Source organism: Balaenoptera acutorostrata, chromosome 5 (genome assembly GCF_949987535.1).
Source record: "Balaenoptera acutorostrata chromosome 5, mBalAcu1.1, whole genome shotgun sequence".
NCBI lineage: Eukaryota > Metazoa > Chordata > Mammalia > Artiodactyla > Balaenopteridae > Balaenoptera > Balaenoptera acutorostrata.
Window position 1 is genome coordinate 142,537,073 of NC_080068.1, and position 17,575 is coordinate 142,554,647.

Sequence of the window (17,575 nt, forward strand, 5' to 3'; positions counted from 1 at the left end):
AGCCCACGCCTGCCTGCTGAGGCGGGCTCGTGGAGCCTGACACCTTCAGGGGGCTGAAACCGGGAAGAACCTCCAAAAGAACTGGTGGTGGGGAGGAAACCCTAGAGGAGATGCTGTTCCCATCACTTTCAACGTCACAGGAAGTAACAGATACAATTTCTTCTGCGCGTCACGCTCACGTGTTGAGACCGCGCTCAGGTCCGGCCACAGCTCACCACTGGGCCAGCCTGGCCAGTCTTGGCAGCTACTTGCTTTTGTGGCAGCCCCCGCCCTCACGGTGAGGGGGCCGCCTGACTCTCGACATCACTGCCACGTGCAGGCCCTCCTTGGAGCGGTACCGCCTGATCCTCCTCTGTCAGCGGGGCCGCCCGGGGCCCTGTACCAGCCTCGGGTCAAAGGCGCTTCTTCAGCCCCAGTCTCCAGAAGCCCACAGCGCCCCGCCCTCGACAGCCAGGGCTGCTTCCTCTGCTTTCCTGGGAAAGAAGTTCCTTCGACAGACAAGAGGCGGAGGGGCTGCTGCAGCCCTGACGCCGGCCAGCACAAGAACCGGAGGCCTGTTTTAGAGCCATTAACAAACCCCTGGCACGGGGGGGGCTCCACGGCCTGAAAATACAACCTGGGTCTTGAAGCAGCGTCCAGTTCAGGCTGGCAGGGGCGGTCAGGGGCTCTTGAAGCAACACTGGGAGCCTGTCGCCCAGCCCCAAGCTCAGAGGCCCCCCCTGGGAGGCCGCCTGGTGCAGACCTTCTGTTTACCTTTCTCTGCTTATGCCGTGCACGCTTGGCGGCCCGGGTGCTGCTCACGGGTTTGGTCTCCGAGCTGTTTATAAACTGGAGCAAGTCTTCCACCCTTCGATGGTCAACCACACTCTCCCTTTCTGAGAGTTGATCCGTTTTCTTAGGTTGCTCTTCTTTCCTCTTGGTCAGCCGTAAACGAAGCTTTTCCCTCATTTCTGCATAATTTCTACTTGTTGGCGCAGCTGGAGGCTAAGACAAACGAAAACATGACGAAACGCAAGTTTTAATGATTTTGAATATACCAAATATCAGATCATAGCATTAAAAGTGAAATTTTTATTGCTCAAGTAACACACGTTCATCAGGAAAAGTAACTAAATAAAAGAAACAAATGGCAAGAAGAAGAAAAACCTTTCATCACCAATTACCTTTCAAAGGTAGTATTTTGGCACTAACCTTCAAGCTTTACCTATTCACAAAAAAATCTGGCAGAGGATGTACAACTATGTACACAAATGGTTATTTTTAAAGTAAAAAAGAAATTATTATACATGCTGTAATTGATCTACTTTTTATGTAATACGGTGTGACTACCTTCTCACGTCAATAGATGTGTTTATAGTATTTTTTCATCCCCTCGCCGGTTTCCTTTTCAGGGCTGAAAAGACTTCTCACTGACTACTAAAAACACCTGCATGAGTTTAGGAAATGCGGAGAGGACTAAAGCAGAAAAAGAACAACTCCCAGCCCCTGCTCTTCCCACCACCCACCCCCAGACACCATGGCTGACACTTGCTTGTACGGATGAAACGACTGTCCTGGGACACCACACAGTATGGATGTGTCTCAATGTACTGTGCAGTCGAGCAAGAGGAATCCGCCTGTACAGGCTGTCCATTGTGTGGACTCAACAATTCCCACGCCTGGGTAGTTAGCAGGTCCTATCTCATCAACTGTTTTAAAAATCACAATCAAATGCAAAAATGCAGAGATGAAATACTCAAAACTAACTTTGGGCAAATACGTGTCATTATTTCTTTACGACAACTACAACCTAGAAGTGGAACCACTGTTTTAGACCGTATCTTGATTTTAATTATGCTCGCAAATAACGCTTTACACACAGTGAAACCATACCCTGAATTCAACCTGGTGCATTATTCTTGCAAAGGAGTTTGCACATTTTACAACTCTAATTTAAACACGCAATTTACAAACCTCCATGGCGAAACACTAATGTTACGCACTTAAGTGCGCTCTCGGGCACCTGCCCCTCCCCCCGGAGGCCCTCCGGCAGGGGAGCGGCCCAGGCGCTTACCCCGCCGTGCCCGAAGAACTCGCAGTAGCAGCAGTCACAGTACTTGCCCTCCTTCTGGTTGGTGGAGGTGGAGGTGCTGGAGCTGTGCTCGGAGCAGCTGTCCTCGTCCGCGGTCTCGTCCCCATCGTCCTGCTGCGGGTCATAGACGCCGTTCTCGCAGCGATGCCCTTCACAGTCGGGGTCGCTGCAAAACCGCACAGGGCCCGTCAGCAAGCAGCCTGCCCCTCAAGGGGCGCGAGCATGGCGAGCGGTGGCCGAGGCTGTTCTTTCCGACCAGCCTGCCCTCGCCAACGAGGCGTGGGGGCCTGCACGACCCAGGGGCCGTGCAGGTGGGACAGGCGCAGGCCGGCGGGCACACCCAGAGGGGCTTCTCAGGTGCACACACACGGCCTCTCCACTGTCCCTCCCGCCACCATTTCATCCTGGGGGATGTCAGGGCGGGGGAGTGGCGGCAAGTTCAAAGGTAACGAACACTGACTTTTTAAAGAAAGCTGTCGAGCGTCCGTTGCATTGTTCTTTGCTCAGTGTGTAACAAACGTGACTTCAAAACACCCACGGGCCCCCCTGCCGCTGCCGGCGGTCTGCGCACAGACCCACAGTGGCCCTGGGCTCTGCGGAACGGGCCGAGACGGGAGCCCGCCCCTCCCCGCTGCCGGTCCCCGGCTGGTGAGCTGCGAGGCCCCAGGCGCCGGAGCGTCTCGGGCGGTCCTGCAGGGTTAGGTGGTTAGGTCGCACGGCACAGCACCCATTCTGAAGCGCGCCGGCCTCCCCCGCCGGCCCGGGCTCACCTGCAGACGCTGGGAGGCGCGCTGACGGAGCCGTCTGTGGTGGGGGCCACGGGAGCAGGACAGAAGCTCTTGCGTGAATCCGCAAACCCGGGAGAGGTGGCGGCCGTTTTGGGGAAGGACGGGGCTGCGAGACCGGCAAGGTGAGGCGCGGAGGCTGGAGAGAGGGCGGCGGGAGGGAGGGCGGGAAGCGGCACCAGGCCTGTGGGGCTGTTCCTCGGGGCCGCCGGCACCCCGTGCCTGTGGTCCTCCTTGTTGATGCCGTGAAAGACGTCACCTGCGTTTAGAGATGCCAGAGTCACTGCCAGTGGCCAAGGTCAGGCAGACGTTCAGGCTTCTCTAAGTTAACACTTTTTTTTTTTTTTAAACCAACTTTTGGTCTGAAAATGTTCAAATCTATAAAAAACTTGAAGGACTAGTACAAAGAATACCCATACACCCTTCACCTAGATTCAAGACTATTTACTATTTTGTTATATTTACTTTCTCTCTCTCTCTCTCTCTCACACACACACACACACACACACACACACACAATTTATTGGTGGCTTAACATGTGGAAGCAAGCTGCACTCACTCCTAAACATTCCAGCCCGGACTCCTGAGAACATGCACGCTTTGCCGTAAAACCTCGACACCAGCGCCAACTACAGACAATTAACCTCGAGGTGACATTCTCATCTCACGTACAACCCCATCCAGACTTCCGGCCTCTCCCACAGTCCTCAGCGGCTTTTCCTCCAACCCAGCATCTTTTAAACTTTCTTTTTTTCCTTTCACAATGCTGACATTTTTTGAGTTGAGGCCAGCTGTCCACAATTCTGGATTTACAGTCTCATGTCTGATTTAGCTGAAATATTCTACGCACGAATCCTGCAAAGGTTATGTTGGATCTTCCCACCTGATTGCACAGGAAGCACCTAACGTGTTTGCTCCTGTCGGTGAGGCTACATCTGATCAGGTGTGCAGGGGGCAGTCGGCACCTTAGCTTCCCTTTGCAATCTGCCAGTCACCTGTGGGTGCTGCTCCCAGACACCGGCACTACTGCATTCCCCAAACTGAGATCCAACGTCCTAACGCCCATGAGGATGCTTACCTGGGCCCCCTGTCACCGGCTGGCTGCAGAGTGGCCTTCTGTCTGTATCGGTCTTGCACACACAGTCAGCAGCAGGCTTCTACCCAGACAGCTTCCCACCCGACTCCCTCTTTTGAGCATCCCGAAGGATTCTCGACTTCAGTTGCGTGCTACAATCAGTTCCCTTATTCTTTCCAATGCTCAAACAGTCCTAACTTTGGCTAGTGAGGCCTCCCTCTCTGATCCGGCTCCCGTGTCCCTTTGACATTTGCCACTGGTCTCTGACTGCCCCCTTGCTTTCAAGCCCCCTCTTCACTATGCTCAGATCAGAGTGTGACAGCGACACCACCTCCGCACCAGTGATCTGCACGGCAGCAGGGGCTGCATCTCGGGCTGGTCAGCAGCCCCACCAGCTGACTCTCCATGAGGCTTCTACTTTCAGATGCCAAAAAATTCCTCCACGTGTTCAGAAAGCAACGACCTCTTCCTACCACAGAACAAGAAGCGCAGAGAGGAAAGGCAGGACACCGTGTGGCAAAGCCCTGGAGGGTGTCAGTGTGACAGTAAAATCCTCATCGGAGTCCTAGAGGACATGCTCTTTGTGCATGAGCATCCTTAGGTGTTAATTACACTGACATCTCTGGCCAGGCCGAGTGAAAGGGAATTACGGAGATGCTGAGGAAGAAGGAGCGAATCTGCAGCGCCAGCCCCGAGGGTCCCTGCGAGCTGGTGGGCCTTACCTAGGGAGGGCGGTCTCTTGGACGACACTCTGAACTGGCTGTTGCTCGACTGCACCGTGGTGGCCGTGCAGGACACGGAGGAGGTGGCTGACGACGTGGCCATCACAACCTTGTTTGCTTCCATAAAAGCATCTTGGAAATTGTACAAACATTTCTTTTTCGCGGCATTTTTTTTCTCTTTACTATCCGGAACTGCAGGCGTTTCATTGCTAGATGGAGGTGGAAGAGCTTCAGGTCTTGTTTCTGAGAGTGTTGGCCCTAATATGTCATTCCCTTCAGAGAAGAATGGGAAAATTAAGGCTTCTAAAAGAAAGAGCATTTAGCTAAAACCTAAAGGACATCTGCTGACTAAACTATGAACACTGGGGCTGCTACTGAAGTTAGTATTCCAATGGGATGACACTAGTCAACTAGCTTTCATCTTAGAAGAAAAATTTATTGAGCACCTACTATGTGCCAATTCCTGTGCTAGGTGCTTTCCAAAAGTTACTGAATGTCTTAAAACTACTTTCTGAGCTTAGTACTATCATTCCTATCCTGAAGATGAAGAAACTGAGGCTCAGAGAGGCTAAGCAACTTGCCCAAGGTCACACAGTTAGAAACCCTTTCTAAGCACAGACCAGATGTCAAGTCTAGCTTGCTGTTCTCAGCACATGCAGGGGCGGGGGTGTGGGACCACCACGGGCTCTGACCACGTGAAGACAGAGATGAGGCAGAGGTACCAACCCCTCTTCAGGCGTGCCCTGCCCTGCCACTGAAGAAACAGCTGTACCTCAGCAGTTGAGGCCGCAAGGAGGAAGGTGCTTGTTAGAGGGGACAGGTCCCATGTAGGGTCAGTGCAGAAAGAGAGAAAAGGAACGTAAGTCATAGCATTCAAGCCACACCACCCTGCTGCACCGGGTCGAGGTCTGCTGGTCACCAATGCTCGAGAACCAAAGGCCCAACACTGCCCCCTGGAGCCAAGACGCTCAGCAGCCCTGGGGCGGGAAAGACCCAGTGTCCGAGGCCCGTCCGGCTCCTGTGCCGGCAATGGGCCGCCAAGCCCAGAGCCTTGCTCCGCTCCTGGCGGCAGACATGGGTGGGTGGAACAGCCTGATGGGGCCAAGGGGCCTCCTGCCAGAGGTGGAGGTGAGGGGAAGCAGCAGCCCGGGCCCCTGCTGGGGAACTGCAGCAACAGAGAGGGCAATCCACTCAGCACAGATCATTTTAGACTTTAAGAAAGTTTTAATGAGTTCCTTACCAGAAATTGTATCTGGCAAGAAAGTGCCAGGATTCCAGTTCTTATCATTCATCACTTCTGATCCCCAAAGACTTATAAATTTAGAACTATTCCACTCTGGAGTATTCCCAAAACAGCTCGGATAAATATGGTCTTGAAGAGATGCATTGAATACCTGATGTTTATTTGTGTGATTCTGAACAGGTGCTGGCGGTAAAGCCTACAAAAAAAAATGTTCTAATCATATATCAAAATTAATATACTATTTACCTAAGTAGTTAAACTACAAACAGACAAGTCATTACTGAAACCTTGTGGGATACGCCTGCCGTGAACAGGTGTTCCGGGGAGCACATCTCGCAGAGGCTTACTTGGTTATTTACGAGGCTGTACGTGACGGGGCAAATTTGAACCAGATGTAGATTTTAAAAGCAACTGATGCTCAAGGAATACATCAGACAAACTTTAGACAACTCAGTGACTTCTAACATTCCTCCCTAGTCACATTTCATTTTATTTTTTTAAATAAATTTATTTATTTGTTTTTATTTTTGGCTGCGTTGGGTCTTCGTTGCTGTGCGCGGGCTTTCTCTAGTTGGGGCGAGCAGGGGCTACTCTTCGTTGCGGTGCGCGGGCCTCTCACTGCGGTGGCTTCTCTTGTTGCGGAGCACAGGCTCTAGGCATGCGGGCTTCAGTAGTTGTGGCTTGCGGGCTCTAGAGCGGGCTCAGTAGTTGTGGCGCACGGGCTTAGTTGCTCCGCAGCATGTGGGATCTTCCCGGGCCAGGGCTTGAACCCATGTCCCCTGCATTGGCAGGCGGATTCTTAACCACTGCGCCACCAGGGAAGCCCCCTAGCCTCATTTTAAATGAGTCCCATTTGCATGAGATCTGTTCCTGTGGCTTATTCTCATCTGACATTTTAAAAATCACCGCGCACCGCAACGAAGAGTAGCCCCTGCTCGCCACAAAGTCAACTTTGGAATCACTCATTAAAATGGTCAGCTCTTAACACTGTTCCCTCACACTTGGACAAAGTGCAGTGTAAGTGTGAAGAAAAGATGGATTCTACATTGAGCTCTAAACCCACCCTCCCCGGGGCGGGGAGGGGAAGACCCTTGTCTTAAGGTGCCAAGGGAGGGCGCTGGGTCCACACATTTATGGGGTGACTGGCCGTCAGCTGCTCCCTGCACACGTCCTGGGCCCTCCCCCGCCTTGGCCCCCATCTCACAGCCCCCTGCCCCCGCCCCCCATACCCCCAGCAGTCTTCCCCACTGCAGCCAGAGTGGGCTCATGGAATGTGAGTAGGAGGGCGTCACTCCCGCCCTTCGGCTGTGCCACTGGTCTCCCACTGCTCTGACGTAAAACCCAAAGTCCTGAACATGGCCGGCCTCCCCCGTCCTTCCTGCTCACGAAGCCCCTGGACACACGGGTCTCTCCTTGGTCCTCAAACTCCAAGCTACTTCTTGACCCACAACTTGGCTCACACTGTGTCCACTTTCTAGGAGGTCCTAATCTCAGCTCAGACCTTGCTGACTTACATTTATCCTACTGGCCACAGCCTAGATGTCACGTCCTCGGAGAAGCCATCACTGCCTTTGCTCTCACCACCCAGCACCCAGACCACGGTGGGCCGTCCCATCAAACACACTGAAGTCCATAATTTTCCCTCTCAGCACTTACGACAGTCATAGTTCAAGACTTATCTTTAACCTATTGGTTGAACGTCTGCCTTGCCTCAAATTACGTTAAGCTGCAAGGGGACGGGGCCACCTGGATCCTGGCCCTGCCGCCCCCGGCATCTCGCTGATGCAGCACACGGCCTTCCCTCTGCAGGTGTGTGCCCAGGCCCACGCAGAGGAGCTACAGGTCTGTGCTGGCAACGTCCCTGAGGACACAGGAATGAGCAGTGAGTGCCGTAAGCTCAAGTGGGAGGGTTTGGGGATGCTTCCCAGGAGCGGTGATGGTCTGGCAGAGCCCTGAGGGCCTGGCTGGGCAGAGGGTCGGAGGGAAGGGTCAGCGCACAGGGACGGCCGATGTCCCGGGACAAACGCGCCACAGCCTGACGGGCTGCAGGGCCACAGCAGAGACAGCTCCGTGTGACCTCCGTCCTGAAGGGGCTGAGGAGCCACAGAGGCTTCTGCGCAGCAGGGCGAGATGGTCTGGTCAGCTGACTAGAAACATGGATCTGCGGCAACCTGGTGAAGGAGCCAGAGGGGAAAGGATGACGCGGAGAGCAGTTAGTAAGGGGCCGGGGAGGGCTGGAGCGCTGGCGGGGCAGGTGGGGAGGAAGGGGAGGGCTCGGGAGCTCCAGGCCGGCCACGTCTGAGCTGAGACTGCGCTCAGGTCAGAGCTGCTGCCTCTGGCTCCACCCCTGGGAGGCGTGGCCAGTGACGGAGCTGGACGTTCCGGGCTGCCCAGTCTGAGGGGTCCAGGGCCAGCTCGCCCTTTACTAGCTGTGTGACCTCAGGCAAATTACTCAATCTTTTTGTGCTTTAGTTTTCTCATCTGTCATTTGGAAATACCTACCTCCAGGGGACGTGGTAAGAATTAAGCCAGACGGTGCATGTCAAGGGTTTAGCGTATGGCCGGGCCCAAAGGAGGCATTTCCTGAGTGCTGAAGTGGGTCTCCCTAGACACGAGCCAGCCCCCCACCCCACTGCCGCCCCCGCTTCCCTCCCTCAGCTCGGGCCGCTGAGCAGCTTAGCGCACCCGCTGACCCTCAAGGGGCTCAGAGAGACAAAGGCGGAGGGTGAGGCTGGAGCGGACTCAGGATTTGAAAGTGGGAAGAAACGGGGCTGGACTGGACGCCCAGGACCAAAGCAGAAGCCTGGACCAGCTGTCCTGGCAGAGTCGCCCCAGGGGCAAAGGGCGAGGACAAGAAGCCTGTATTTCAACAGATGTCAGTTTCCGCAAAGAAGTGACAAACTAAGAGCTGCTTTGCTGAGAAGGGACGGATGAAAACTAACGATCAAATGGAAGAAGGTTTCTTAGTCTTGAAGACCTTCTGCTAAGGGCAGACATACCTGACAGGTGGGAAGCAGCCGCTCGCTCACCACGTCAAGCTCTGAGAAGCAGCTTGGAACAGCAGAAGCACGCTGAGGGCTCGGAAGCTACTCAAGAACTTCGGAGACCCTCGGGCACGGCCAAGCGTTGCTAGCTCCTTCCTCCTGGGGAAAGCCTGGCTGACCACCGGGAGCCACCGCCTGCGTCTTTCCAGAGAGGTTTTGCTCATCCTTCAGGACTCCTGGTACCCGAGCATCACCTCTCCGCAAACCCACCCCACAGGCTCGGGGAGTTCTCCTTCTTCAGTGTTACTTTCCTACTCCGCATCTACAATTCCTATTAAGGTGCGTCATAGTATTTTGAGTTTTCAAATTTGACTGTGTTTTTGTCTTCTCTTTAGACTGCGAGGTCTCTGAAAACAAGGACTGGGACTAACCGGTTTTTATTTTTCTAGCATGTAGCACAGGGCCTGGCACATACTGGATGTTCAATAAATGTCGGGCAGAATTTAACTTGGCGGAATAAGGGGATGTAGCCGTGGAACTGTTATATTGGAGACATAAGTTAGCGATTCTATGCATCTGATTCACACACTTCTTCAGAAGCCCGTCTACTCAAAACAGGAGGCCCAGCTGTAGAGAACAAAGGGAGCAGGGGTCCGTAACAAGCAAGCTGTATTTGTATGAATGCTTCTGCACAAGACGCCTGCTGACTTCCATAGCTATGGGTTTCCTTCAGGGAAAAAACAGGCACCTGTCACCCAGACCATTTTGGGGCCATGCCTCCGTAAAAACACTAATGATTTAAGCACAAAATAAGCCTCTCAACATGTAGATAACGCTATTAAATTGGAACACTGATTTCAATCTTTATACAAATCCACATGGCGTCAATTAACAGAAGTTCTCAATTGTTCTCCTCTTTGAGACAAAACTGACTCACGGGAAAGCAAAATTTTGCTTTCAGTGGAAGCTCCGACACACACACACACTGATGCCCTCAGCATGCACGCCTCTGCGTTTATGCAGGAACCTCAGACCCAGCCCGTCTCACACCCAGATGTCCCCCCAGACGCCACGAGCACGGAGCCGAGAGCGCACGAGGCTGAGCCGCTGCGCGCGGGCGGGGGAGGCCGGGACGCCCAGCACGCAGACACGAGGGTCCACTTATACCCCAGCGAGCAGGAGCGTGATGACCCCTCCGCCCTGCGCTCTGCCCAGAGGCTCTTCAGCGCTCCTGCCAGAGAAGACGAGGCAAAGCCCCACCTCTGTTTTGCCGTGTCGTAGGGTCAGAAGAACTGAACTCTGCCTCTGAAATGAAACGCAGATCACAGGTCACAACATGACCCCCAGATGGCAATCTATTTATGTCCCTATTTTCCACACAGCATTTTTCTCCCTCGAATTCCAACTGAACGTACACTTGTACCACGTTTATGAGACACTTCTGCAGTGGTTGCACACAAGTAACCCAGGGAGGGGCGACAGGTCCACAGGCCCACAGCCACGGGGGAGTCACGTCACCGGGCTCCGCTCAATGCACCGAACTCACTGACCATTTCCAAATAACCCTTATGCGCCCGTGGAGACTTCAAGACATGTGTCCCCCTTCAGTTCCAGGCCCTCCCTAATGGGGCAATGGCTTCCTAACACGTTCTCCAGATGGAAAGGACACAGGGCTTAAAGCTGGAAGCCTCGAGCGCTGCTCCCGGGCCACGCGCAGCAGGGAAGCCTGCTCTGTTGGGGAGCGGGAGGTGTGGCCCATGTGCTCACCTCTAAGGCCGTAAGTTCTCCCTCCTCGGGTTTGGTCCAGTGAGGGGGGACACTTCACTCTACGTCCCAGATGAACGGCACCAAACACTTTTGTAACAAAGGGCTGAGCTATGGAGAAAGCAAGGGAAACGGTCCACAAAGAACCGACAGGAACATGGCAAGAAAAACAGGACCCAGTGGAGGTGTGGGAAGGGATGGCTGCCCTGGGGACGTGTGCGCCATCGTCACCGTGAGGAGGGGATGGGTGTGGTCCCACAGGAGGAAGGAGAGCTGGAGACAAGGGGAGCTAGAGGGTCCCAGGGGGTCAGCTCCCTGCTGGCACCTTTGCACCAGCAAATGCGAACCCTCTCTTGAGGAAGCACCCCCATTCAGCACCTGCTGAACAAAACATGATCTCATGATAAAAACAGATTTAGATCCTCAAGGTTTCATTCAAACACAGAATAACTATGTGTAAAATGCTTAAAGAGAGGAAAGATGAAAGAAAAAGTGATCAAGGAACAAGGGAATATAAAAAGTTTCTAACATATTTGAAAAATAAATAAATTAAAGCTTAGAAATAAGAATTACAGGTGGGATTAAAAACTCAAACTTAAGGGGCAGGTTAGACCCAATTATAGAGAACCACTTAACTGGAAGACTGATCCAAAAAAAGTTCTCAGAACACACTGAGAGACAAGGAGACGCATTTCAGGTACGGAGAGACCATCAGGTATGACGTGCAGGATGAGAAGGTCTAACCAGAGGTCCAGGGAGAGACAGCAGAGCAGTTAAGAGGGAATACAAACAAGATAAAATGGCTGAGAATCATCAGACAGGAATTTAAAATTACTCATATGCTGAGGGCTCTGACGGGAAAGGTACACAACATGCATGAACAAATGGGTAACATGGGCAGAGAGATTCTAAGAAAGAATCAAAAAGAAATGCTAGAAATAAAAAAACACTGTAAGAGAAACTAAGAATCGGCAGACTGGACACAGCCAAGAAAAGAATCAATGAGCTTCAAGATAGGTCAAGAGAAACTTTTCAAACTGAAATGCAAAGAGAAACAAGAATTTAAACAAACAAACAAAACCCCCAAAAAACCACCACCAACAATGACCAAAAAAATAGAACAAAATGTCCAAGAGCTGTGGGGCAATTTCAGAAGACATTTCAATATGGTGCCTGGAGTCTGGAAGGAGAGGCACAACAGGCAGGAGAAACACCTGAAGGAGCGACAGCCAATAACATCCCAGACTCACAACAGACACCAAACCACAGACCCAGGAAGCTCGGAGGACACCAAATAGAATAGATACCTGCAAAATCCACACCTGGGCGTATCGTATTCAAACTGCAGAAAACCAAAGACAACGAGAAACTTTTGAAAGCAGCCTAAGCGGGTGGGGTTGGGTGGGGGGAGAAACCCCTGCACCTACAGAACGAGGAACGCAATCACAGAGGACATCTCATTGAAAACCATGCAAGCAAGAAGAGTGGAGTTAACTGTTTTAAGTGTTCAAAGAAAAAAAAACCCCACCAACCTAGAATTCTGTATCCAGCGAAATTATCCTTCAAAAGTGAAGGAGAAATAATGACTTCCTCAGACAAACAAAAACTGAGGGAACTCATCTCCAGCAGACCTGCCCTGCAAGAAATGTTAAAAGATTCTCTTCAGGCAGAAGGAAGATAATATAGGTCAGAAATTTGGATCTACATAAAGAAAGGGAGAGCAATGGAGAAGGAATAAATACAAGTAAAATAAAATCTCTTATTTTTCTTATTATTAATTGATCTAAAAAATAACTTTGTTTGAAGTAGTAACAGTGTACTCGGTGATTAATATATGGATAAATGAAAATAATGACAGCAATGTCACAAGGAATGGGAGGGAGGAATTGGGAATAATCTGTTAAAAAGTACCTATGCTACATATAAAGCAGAATAGTGGTATCTGAACAGGGACTTAGATTAGTTAAAATGTATGTTCTAATACAACTGCGAAAATTGAAAAAAAGGCATAATTAATATGCTAAGAGGAGATAAAATGGAATCAGAAAATGCTCAATTAAAAGTGGAGGAGGCAGAAAAAGAAGCCTCTGATAACAAATAGAAAACAGTTACAAACATGGTTGCTATCAATCCAAACACATAAAAGAACGACTTCAAAAGTGAATGGTCTAAATACACCAATGACAATACAGAGATTATCAGAGCATATTAAACAACAAGAACCTTCCCCCCTCCCAAAAACCCCAAGATCCCAGGATACCTGTCTACAAGAAACCTACTGTGAGTGGTGGGTGGGGAGAGATACACCACGGAACACTAATCGAGAGCTGGTGGAGCTACACTAACTGCAGATGGAGCTGACTGCAGAGCAAGGAAAGTTACCAGGGATAAAGAGGGCCACTACTTAATAATAAAGGGTCAACTCTCCAAGAACATTTAACAATCCTAAACATGCAAGCACCTAACAAAAGAGCATCAAACTACATGAGGCAAAGCCTGACAGAGCTGCCAGGAGAAACAGGTGGATCCACTATTATAGCTGCAGACCTCAACCTTCCCCCATCAGAAACGGGGAGATCCAGCAGGGAGGGATCAGTAAGGACACACCTGAACTCAACAGCACCATCAATCAACTGCTACTTGATCCAAAAACAGCAGATTATGCATTCCTCTTAAGGAACATGGAGCATTCACCAAGAGAGACCACATTCTGGGCCACAAAGCACACTTTAACAAATTCGAAAGAACAGAAATACAGTGTATGCTCTCAGACCAGAATTTAATTAAAGTAGAAATCAGTAACAGAAAGATAGCTAGAGAATTCCCAAATATTTGGAAATTAAATTCCCTATCACTTACAGCTTTAATTTTTTCTCTAGTATTTCATCACTATATTTACCTCCTGCAACTACTTTTAACTTTCAAATAACACATCTGAACATACAAATGAAATGTATCATTGGTACGAAGACATCTGAAAACAGAAATAGTCTTCAAGTTTTTCTAATTTCAAGAAAATAAAATTTTAACAGTGCTCATTCCAAGCATTTTAGGTCCTAAATATATTTACCCACGATGGCAAAAGTATGAATTAAAAGAATTACAACTACAGTGACATAAAGTCTTCAGGGCGACAACTGCCATTTAACCAGAGCAGAAATTTCTAAAGGCCCTGACAACACAGGAACACCAGCAGGTCAGAAGAGCTTCAACGGGGACGGCTGCCCGCCACACTCAGCACCACCTCCCTCCTCCCAGCTGTGTGTGGACCATCACGCTGAATGGTGCTGGCCTCTCTGAGAAACCTGCCCTGACGGAGCTGAGGATGAGTCTGTGTCCTCCTAAGACAGCGCATTTCTTCTCTGCTATCTCCTACGGGGCTGGGAACACACGACGCGTTTAGGTACAGACGCAGCCACAGTACTCAAGTAAGTCAAACGAACTCCAATAACACAAACCAACTTTGCAAAACCTGGTTAAGTGACAACGTAAGATTGTTTAGAAAAGCAAACATTTTTATACCAGGTACCAATGAAGTATTCTGTCAAATGCATCTCATTTTTCCAAATAAAAATGGCATCCAACTAGTGTATTTTAAACTTATTTGAATACTCTTGACGTTAATACCAATGTGGCTGAAATACAGCTTAACAGCTTGTCCTCCATATTTGCCTTTCCAGCCACGAATCTTTCACATCTATCTACTGGATTACAGTTTAATGGGTATCAAATAAATAGATTTCGATACAGATGATGCTCCCCCGAAATGTTCTCCTTCCCCTTTATCCTTCTATAGACTACTTATAACGTCCCAAGAAAAGGCCAAAATTCAGGGGGAAAAGATCAGTTTTAACTAGAGGTCCCAATAGCCTTTGGGAATAATCAACTTCACTACTTTACTTGAAGATTTTTAGGAACTAATTCTTGAACAGCTTCCACCAGCAAGAAAGTATGAGAGACCATTCTATACCCTTTTCTCTGGGTGGTTCCCTAGGGACTAGAAACTGGAGCTCTATTCAGGTAAGAACGGGGAGCCAACAGCTTCCCGAACTCACTCGTTCACCCAGAGGGCAAGGGCTGCGGATCGGGCAGACCATGAAGATAGGCTGGCCTTGAATACATACCTGAATAATGCTACTTAAAATCACCCGATTAACAAAGGTGTCATTAAGTGTTCAAATTGAGCAATTCAATCTAATAAAATTTAAGCATAAATGTGAGTGGTCACCAAGCACTTATCATAAGAGAACATGACAAGCTGATTACACTCTGTTATAAACCAGTGGTTATACTCTCTCGCCTGTGCCACTCCCCAGCTATGGCAACGTGTGGCCTTCTTGAGAAAGCCCCTTCCAGGCCACGTCCTCCCTTTCTCTCCCAGTGGAGAATCACTGCTTTAAGTAACGTTATCAGTAGAGTTTGGGGAAAATTCTACTTTTTACTGACTAGAACTAATAACACGAGGCAGAATAAGTGACCAAAAACTAAAATTTCATGATAAGAGTCAATAAAGGTAAGTTCAAAATAGCTAGAGAGGCACAAAGAACGAAACTAACCTGAAAATCTCACTGCAAAGTCTAAGATACTAAACATAAACCTGAGGTTCTCGGAGAAGAAATGCACGCAAATCACACTTTCCCAGCCCCTCACTACTCTCCTGGCCAGGCCTCCCGGTCTGCCCCCAGCCCCTCCCACTCACCTGCTGGCATGCGGGCTTCCACCGCATGGCACCCAGGGTCCCTCCTTCAAGCTTGTTCCTTTCTACATAGAAGTCCTCAGTCTCGTGCTTAGAGGACGGTCATTTTAGACCCTGTAGAGCCCAGCCAGTGTCAGAGGACTCATGTCACATTCAAATTATTTTACCCACCACACTGAGAAAAAGAGCCAGGCCTCGAAAAGCTGTGGGTAGAGAACTGATCTGCTCTCTGGGGGGGGAGAAGCCCTGTGTGGAAGGTCCCCGAGCACAACCTGTCACTCCGGCACCATCTGAAAAACTCTTCACGTACTAGTTAATTCTGGAGGAATAAACCATGACTTTCATGACGGTTTTTACAAGTGGAAAGGTTCAAAATTCTAAGAGTTTAAGGTATTACGGTAAAAGGTAACATTTACAGACCCTCCAATCAAGCGTGGATGCTGTCCTACACAAGCTGCCAATTGACGGATTTCCGTTTGTTTAAACATGTACCCCTCAAGGTCTGAGTGACGGGTGAGCTTTCCAGCCCTTTCTGCCCTGACTTACCTTACTGTGTGTGAAGGGGGGCGCTGTGTACAAGGTGGGGTGGATGAGAGGGCGAGGCAGGTGTGGGACGGCGTGCAAGGGCACATGTCCATGGATGTGGGGATAAAGATGCAGAGCGGGGTGTGTGGGCTTCTCGGGGCTCAAGAACTGGTGGCCGGGAGGAAGGGCTCCAGCGGTCACCGCCGACGGCGTCAATCCAGACGCCTCTTGTTTACAGACATGACATTCACAAGTGTTTGGAGCTTGTTCTGCCTAAAGGGAAAGAAAAAAGAAGTATTTAGTAAATGAGCATTTAGTATTTAGGGAAACAAAGAATTGTATGGACTGAATTAGAGCCAGTCACACAGCAGATGCAAAGGCAGCAGGGCCCGTCCTGACACCCCAGGTTGGCGGGTCCCTCCTGTGAGGTACACGAGGGCCCCCAGGACTGGGACTGACGAGACCTGAAAGGGAAGGGGTGCGCACCTCACCCCAGCTGGGTGTCTGCTGAGGCAGCAGACACCCATCTGCGTCCCGCGCCTGTCTGAGCAGGGGCAAGGGGACTGGCAGGATGGCAGAGTGGAGAGAGGGAGCTGGGACCAAGGACAACAAGACCACCGGTGCCATGCTCCGCCGGGCTCACACTGCTTAACGGATGGTTACATAGAGAGTCTTCAAAATGCACCAGAGACGGGACTTCCGGCTAAGGTGGAATGAAGCAGTCGGTGACTCTTCTCCCTCAAAACAAGTGTAAAACTGAACACAATTGTCAAAGGCAATCGTTTTGAGGCTCTGGAAATCAACCAAAGGAAAAAAACAAATTGAGAAGCGTTTATTCATGCAAATCTGCTAGAACTTTTAGGTAAGAACAGAAGGAGTCTAGGCTTCTTGCCCAGGGCTCTTCCTATTCCCAACTCCCCACACTCCTTAAAAAACTAAACTTTAAAACAAACAAACAAACAAAAAAACATAACTCAAGAATCAATAGCAGAATTAAAATGGTACACTAAAATTTTCTTTGATATGAAAAAAGGAAGTAAAGGAGGGACAGAGGTACCAAAAACATGAGACATATAGAAATAACCAGCAAAATTGTAAATGTAAATATCATCAATAATTACATTAAATGTAAATGACTCATTTCAAACAAAAAGCAAGGACTGATGGACAGGATAAAAATATGAAACCAAACTAAAAGACTGGAAGGCAAATTTTAGACTCAAAGACACAAAGAAGCTGAAATTAAGAGCTGAAAAAATATATAACATAACAGTACTCTGAAGACAGGTGGAGTATGAATATTAGACAAAATAGTCTAAGATAAGTAGCAGGGAAACAGTTCATAATGACAAAAGGGCCAATATATTAGAGAGATAGAACAATAATTACATGGATACACATTCAACAACACTGCCCCAAAATGCATGTCAAAAACTGGCAGATTTGAAAAAGGAATAGACCACCCAAAAGGTATACTTGAAGACTTCAATATGTCTCTCTCAAAAATTTTCAGAACTAGATAGAAAATCAGTAAGGATATAGAAGACTTGACTAACGCTATCAATCAACTTGACCAAACTTTCATTTACAGGACGCTCCACCTAATAGGGGCAGAATACAAATTATTTTCAAGTGCACCTCTAGGATAGACCACGTTAGGCCATAAAACAAGTCTCAATAAATTTGGAAGCTCTAAAATCAGTAATCTAA

The 17,575-nt window shown here is 49.5% G+C and overlaps 1 protein-coding gene across 3 annotated transcripts in view; it reads right to left on the bottom strand.

Annotated features, from left to right (window-relative positions):
- FAM193A (family with sequence similarity 193 member A) overlaps window positions 1-17,575 on the bottom strand; it is a 170,148-nt gene that overhangs the window by 23,675 nt on the left and 128,898 nt on the right. For all 3 annotated transcript variants that reach the window (XM_057546530.1, XM_057546529.1, XM_057546531.1), the window contains 6 exons: window positions 15,887-16,138; window positions 5,894-6,092; window positions 4,654-4,926; window positions 2,842-3,115; window positions 2,054-2,237; window positions 754-984 (listed from right to left, as the gene is read on the bottom strand). In XM_057546530.1, the coding sequence (XP_057402513.1) occupies window positions 754-984; window positions 2,054-2,237; window positions 2,842-3,115; window positions 4,654-4,926; window positions 5,894-6,092; window positions 15,887-16,138 (1,413 nt within the window). The remainder of the gene's footprint in view (window positions 1-753; window positions 985-2,053; window positions 2,238-2,841; window positions 3,116-4,653; window positions 4,927-5,893; window positions 6,093-15,886; window positions 16,139-17,575) is intronic.